The following is a 6,958-nucleotide window of genomic DNA, read 5'->3' on the forward strand; positions in this document are numbered from 1 at the left end:
AGGGTTGCTGGGGGGTGGTGGATAGGGATAAGGTGGCTGGGTTATTGACATTGGGGAGGGTATGGGCTATTGTGAGTGCTGTGAAGTGTGTAAGCCTGATCATTCACAGACCTGTAGCCCTGGGGCAAATAATACATTATATGTTAATTTTAAAAGTAAAATAAAATAAAAAAGAAGGCATAGCAGGAGAGCTCTCTCCCCTTTATAAACTGAGGAGTGGGATACTTAGGGAAAGCAAACAGAAGAGAGATATAGAGAAAATTTCCCCTTCCCTATGAGGAACTTCGAAATATCTCCAAGAGAAATATCTCCAAAGAGCACTTTTCGCTTTCCACTACTGTAGAATTTCTTGGATCAGATGAATGAGTTGGGACCCTGGAGATGGAATTGAAGAAAATGCAGATGACAACCTTGTGAATGAAGTCAGAGAATCACAGGAGAAAAAAAACAGACCAAATCAATGCAGGTTGGGCATAAGCCCCTGGTGAGAAGGGGCAAGACTTTGAGAAGTCATAGAGTCAAGTGAGTCTAGGTATGTCATTAGGGACAAGATGATGGGGAACAGGCATCAGATCAGATCCAATTCATTCATTTATTTAATTAGTCATTTGGTTGTTCATTGAATTAACATGTACTGGGTGTACCAAACACTGCTAGGCGCAGGATTTTAGGTTTAACTGTCATTATCTCTTTTGTTGTTTTTGTTTGTTTGTTTTTGTTTTTTGTTTTTTGCTTTTGCTTTTGTTTTTTACTTTTAAAAAGTCCTTTTTAAAGATTCAGTTTCTGAAGATTCTGTTTCCATTAATTGACAGGAAAAGTCAACAGAAACCCTAAGTACTGGTTTGGAGTGACAATAGTAAACCTAGCATCTGTACAAATCCCAACAAAGGGGACTTATATAAGTGTTAAAGGTTATCTATGGGAAATTATGCAACACTTTCCCCCATAAAGCTTAAGTAGAGAAATAAATGTGCCCTGTGGAGTATTAAGCGGTATTGTCCACAATAGAGCAAAGCAAAGTAGGTACATGTTTGGTGTAGAAGAATATAACCAGAGTAGGCATATCGCTTCTAAAAAAGAAATACACTGTTTAGAAAGAAGTTCATAGACTTTGTAGAAAGGAGAGAGAAGCCTCAGAAGAGGTGTTGGTCAGGGGACTTGTATACATTGAAATTCTGCTGACAACTGGCAAGGTCCCACATCTCACTGTGACAAACAACAGGTTTTTTTTGTTGTTGTTGTTGTTTTTGTTTTCCCCTCTAGGTTCTAATTGCCTAGAGGGCAGCCTTAAAATTAGAGCTTGACTGAATTTTGGATTCCAGGTATGTTGTGATGGCATGGGGTGAGAACTGGGGGGTAAAGAAAGGAATCACAGGGTTGGACAGGGGCCTCAGAGTGACTGTGGGATGGCTGGGGGATTGTTCATGAAATCCTTCTGCAGTGTTCCACCTGCACCACCTCGTGGAGATAAAAGGCTGTGATCTGCATTTCCCTTCACCACAGCACCATATGCCCCTGCCCTTCACTCAGTCTCCTCCCAGCTTTCAAAACCACCCATGGGGCCTCTGGGGGATTCAGTTGATTAAGCCTAAGTGTCTGACTTGATTTTGGCTCAGGTACTGATCTCAGCATAGAGTCTGCTTCTCCCTCTCCATCCTCCCCTGCCCCTCCTCCTGCTCTCTCTCTCTGTCTCTCCCCAAAATAAATAAAAAAAATCTTGTTTGTGCACACTACATCCTTGGAATAACCTTCTGGACAAGGGTGTCAGGGGAAAGGGGGGTAAGTTGGCACTCTTTGGAAGCCATGAGCCCTGTGACTGGATCTTGGTCAAGCAGAACAATTAGAGCAGGCCCTTGCTGGGATTATTTGAGGACTTTTAATTGTGAGACACCATGAGAAAATACATATATGCCAAAGTGCCCTCAGACATTGTGTGCTCACCCACAGTGTGATAACTTCTCTGCTATCTTTGATCTTGTGTTAATTCAAGGGTGTGCACATGGGGAGAGTTTTCATAAGACAGAGCAGACCCACATGAGCAAATGCTGGAAACAGTTCTAGTCCTCAAAACCCAGGGAACAGTGATTCTTACTTAAACAGGTGGAACATTTGGGTTCTTGCTTCATTGAATGCTTTTGTGGCATGACAATATACAGAATCTTCAACTAAGTTTTCTGGTCTACGAGTATAGGTGACTGTCAGAACTCCATTCTCCCAGATCACCACCAATACCTGTAGTTGATTTTATCCTTCATGGAATCACCTATACCAAATTTCATGGAATAACCTTCTCAGGGATGTTTTGTTCTTTACTATGAAAACCTCATGTATATTCAGTTTTATTCATGGCACAAGCTTGACTCTACTCAAGAGACTCTTTATTAGTTGGGTGTTCAGTGTGCAGAAAGAGTTAACATAGCAGGTCCAAGACAGCATATTCTTAGAATGGTCATGTTGCAAAGAGGCCCTCGGTTGGCATCTGGGAACTTGGATCTCCAGGGGTTTCCCACAACCCAAACTGCTGAGGGTGACTCACTAGGCCTAAACTGTTTATGCAAACAATGTGATTTATGCTGAGCACTTGATTTCCTCTTGGAGGTCTGCAATTTTGATATTACCAATAGAAGATGCCTACCTGACTCGCCCCCAACAAAAACCTTGTTAAGTCTTTAAAGACAAATAAATAAATAAGTAAATAAAATATTAAAAAAACACACACACAATCTTCTCAAGATTGTACTTCCCAAATTTCTCAATTGAAACTTCCCCTTTGTCTAAACAAATCTGTTTGCAATTCTTCTAAATATTCTAGACTAATGTTCTAGGTTAAAGCTTCTCAACCTTAGAGAATTATATCAGAATTACCTGGAGAATTTATTAAAACACAGCTTGTTAGACCTCACCTCCCAGATTTTCTGGTTCCGGAAATCTGAGGAAGAGCCAGAGAATCTTCATGCTTAACAAATTCCCATGCGTTGCTGGTGATGCTGTCTGGAAATTACACTTTGAGAACCACTTTTCCAGACTCTTGTAACACATGAGTCTTGTTATTTTTACTACACATCACATGGACATTACCTGAGAGGTGTTTGAAAGAGTAGCACTGTGCTTCTCAAGCTTTAAGCACCCATGGGTCTTACTAAATACAACTTGAATTCAGTAGGTCTGGTGTGAGGTCTAAAATTCTGTTTCTCTAAAAAACTACCAGATATACCAATGCTGCTCTTCACTGGGCCATACTTGGAACATAAGGTTCTAAACTTCCTTTGCCTGAAGATTTCTTCTCAGGCAGTTATTTATGCTAAGACCATAACCTTCTCTTTTTCCTATCACCCTGTACCAAGTACCCTAACCCCTCTCATCCTTCACAAATTACTTTATATAAACACACACACACACACATGCACACACACACACACACACACACACACAGAGTCTAATCTTGATCTCTGAACATGAAATGGGGGTCTTCTCTTGAACATGAAGCACCAAACCTCCACAGAATTTGCTGTCTAATGTCTATCATTTCCCTCACTCTGAGTGGTAGTAGCATTATTTGTGCTCAGCCTGTTTGCTCGGTAAAATTTCCATTGTTTCCATATATACCACACATTTTTCAGGGCATCTGTTACTCATTTTATGTTTTTTTCCTTGATATATATCTTACTTAACAATATGCCTTATTCACCATTATAACATTCTTAGCGACTAGCACAAAATTTTCACATGGTAAATGTTCAGTATATATTTATGACATTTTATTGAGTCAAATGTTCTCTTATTAGTTCCATATTCCAGCTCTCAAGATTTTGGTTCCCCTCCCCGTGTTTTAGGATTCCTAAAGCTGGCAAACCAGCCCCAGTCCTTTCTACAAAGGACTTCTTTTAGTAGCCTTCCTCAGCTCTGGGATTTATGAAGAATTTTGAAGATCCCTCTGCGTATTTCCTTTGTCTTCACACTGTAGATGATGGGGTTGAGCATAGGAGGTACAAACAGGTAGACATTGGACATCATGACATGAACAACAGGTGGGGCACTTTTCCAGATGTGATGGATCATGGAGACAGCAATTATGGGCACATAAAAAGCCAGCACTGCACAGATGTGTGATATGCAGGTGTTGAGTGCCTTGAGCTGCTGCTCCTGGGATGCGATGGCCAACACAGCTCTCAGGATCAATGAATAGGAAAGCAGGATGAATGCTGAGTCAATGCCATAGGTGAAAATGACAACAAAAAGCCCATAGATGTTGTTAACGTGGATGTCTCCACACGCCACTTTCATGAGATCTGGATGGAGGCAGTATGAATGATGCAAGATTCTGCCCTTGCAGAAGGGCAGACATTTTACCAGAAAGGGGAAAGGGAAGAGTGTGATGAAACTCTTGGCAAGGATGCCCAGGCCCATAGCCAAGATGCGGCTGTTGGTGAGCACAGTGGCATAGCGTAGTGGGTCACAAATAGCCACAAAACGATCAAAGCTCATGGTCAGCAGTATGCCTGATTCCATGAAAGAGAACGTGTGGATGAAGAACATCTGAACCAAGCAGGCATCGAAGCCAATGTGGCAGTAGTTGAAGCAGAAGGTAGCAAGCACAGTGGGAAGTGTAGAGAAGGACACTCCCAGATTGTTGAGAGAGAGCATAGAGAGGAAGTAGTACATGGGCTGGTGCAGAGCAGGCTCCCGAACCACCAGAGTGAGGATGCTGAGGTTGCCTATGATGGAAATCAGGTAGAGGATGCAGAAAATCAGGACAACCCAGTTGTGGCCTCTCTGCATCCCCGGAATGCCTGTCAGCTGGAGTGTGGCTGGCTGGAAGGGGGTATCACTGAGGCTCAGCATGGCAGGCAGGTGGGAGAATACAGACAGGGGGTGACCCCCGGTGGGTGTTTTGGGGAGTTCTTCACTTTCTTTCAGACCTCCTGTCTCCAACACAAAAGGTTAGAGATTGAAAGTGTTTGTCTATGTTCCTGCTTCTCTCATTAGACTATGAGCTCTCTGAGGGTAGTAACTGGGTTCTACTCATTTCTCTATTACCAGTGCTCAGTACCCTGTCTAGGCCATGGTAGAAACTCCATGAAGATGTGATGATCAGGTGAGTGCTATGGCATGGCAGGGCAATAAGTAGGAGACAGCATGAATGATGCCCCTAATCTTTACCTTAAAGTGCATCATTCCTTCACTTCCCCCATCTCATCCTAGAAGCCATCTTTTGGAAATCTGGGACATATAGAAATTAAGATAAACAGGGAAAAAGAAACACCACCCATTCCTTTGTGAATCCTTCGGTTGATGGTGCAGATGAAACTTCTACCCTGTGAACTTATAGCTTCAATAACCTTTACTCAGGTCTCCTCAGACTCCCAGTCCCACAACTATCCCTGGACCTGCCATTACCAAAAAATATTCCACCTCTGCAATCTTAAATTCCTTTATTTTTTACTTTATTATGATAGCCTTCTACCTTCCACCTCTCCTACCTTCTCAAACCCATACAGTGCTCTCAGTGTCTTAATAACTCTCTTATATTATCCTGGCCTATTTGTCTGTGAGTTCCTCCTTACTTTTTCTTTGACCCACTCTCCCACTGGGACTGGTACCCTTATCTTCTTTTTGTTTCTCTTTCACATTCATACAGGAAACACCAACATTTGATAACTTCTATAACCAAACTTCTGAGTGTACAGCTGGATAAAACCAAAGAAGCAAGTGTTTTATTGGAAAACAGAGAGACAGACTGACAGAGTCATTTTAACACTACTTAAATTTTAAACTCACATCTTTATCTGTTCTCACCCACTGGTTTCTGAGAAAGGGGTGTCTCCCCTTGTCCAAGGCCAAGCCCTCTACCTCCAGAATTCTATTTTTTGCTATCTCTTTCAGAAACCACTCCCATTAGTCTACTGTACAGCAAGTTCAGTCTCTCCTTTCCTGTCTCTTTCCCTTCAGGCAATAAAACATGTATAAGACCAGACAGACCACCATAAAAATATAACAGTCCCTCTCTTAATTCTTCCTTAATTCTTAGTCAAACTCCTTGAAACACTGTCTCCCTATCATGGAAAGGGAGCCTTTTTAGATGTCTGCTTTTCTAGTTCCATTCTCAGATCCTGAAAGTCAAGGTTCCAAACTTATTTTTTTAATTATTTTCATTAACATATAATGTATTATTGGCTCCAGGGGTAAAGGTCTGTGAATCATCAGGCTGACACATTTCACATCAACGTTTCAAACTTGGCCTTACCTTCTATCACTGTTCAATTTATTATATTGTGATTGCCACACTTCCCCTACCAACTAAAATGAATTGCTCTGTGCTCACCTCTATGCTCACCAGTCACCTTTTTGTTGCTCAACTGGATGAAAACATTCTCTCTCTCCATCCAGGTGAGCTCTCCATCAGAGTAAATATTGTTGGCTATTTAGTTTCCTCCTACTTCACATCTCTTTTTATAGCTTCTTTACTGACTCTTTCTTTGTCTTTCTCCTTAAGCAGTGGCAGTCTAACTCCAGGAAAAGTAAACAGTAGTCAGAATGGTGTAGATTGAGAAAACCATACCATGAAAGACTTCTTCTCAGCCTTAGGGCACCTGGGTGGCACAGTAGGTTAACTGTACATCTCTTGGTATCAGCTCATGATCTGGGCATTGAGATCAAGCCCCACATTGAGCTCCATGGGAACCATGGAGTCTTTTTTATATTCTTTCTTCCTCTCCCTCTACCTCTCCTCTTCATGCTTTCTCTGTCTCTCTCAAATAAATAAATAAATCTTTAAAAAAATAAAAAAAAGACTTCTCATCCTTAATCCAAAATATCTCTGTACCTATTTCCATGGTACTTGATATCTCAAATTAAAGCTCCAATCTTGAGAGAACAGAATGGTGCTTGTCAGAGGCTGAGAATGGGGGTGATGAGGGAAATGGGGAGATGTTAGTCAGTGGATACAAGCTTCCAGCTC

The 6,958-nt window shown here is 41.6% G+C and overlaps 1 protein-coding gene across 1 annotated transcript; it reads right to left on the reverse strand.

Moving 5' to 3' along the window:
• Positions 1–3,897: 3,897 nt before the first annotated feature.
• LOC116865371 (olfactory receptor 51I1) lies at positions 3,898–4,842 on the reverse strand. Its single transcript, XM_032853640.1, has one exon. The coding sequence runs from the start codon at positions 4,840–4,842 to the stop codon at positions 3,898–3,900; it is 945 nt and encodes a 314-aa protein (XP_032709531.1).
• Positions 4,843–6,958: the final 2,116 nt, after the last annotated feature.

The sequence above is a fragment of the Lontra canadensis genome, unplaced genomic scaffold, assembly GCF_010015895.1.
Source record: "Lontra canadensis isolate GAN:19392208 unplaced genomic scaffold, GSC_riverotter_1.0 scaffold7, whole genome shotgun sequence".
NCBI classification, from domain to species: Eukaryota; Metazoa; Chordata; class Mammalia; order Carnivora; family Mustelidae; genus Lontra; species Lontra canadensis.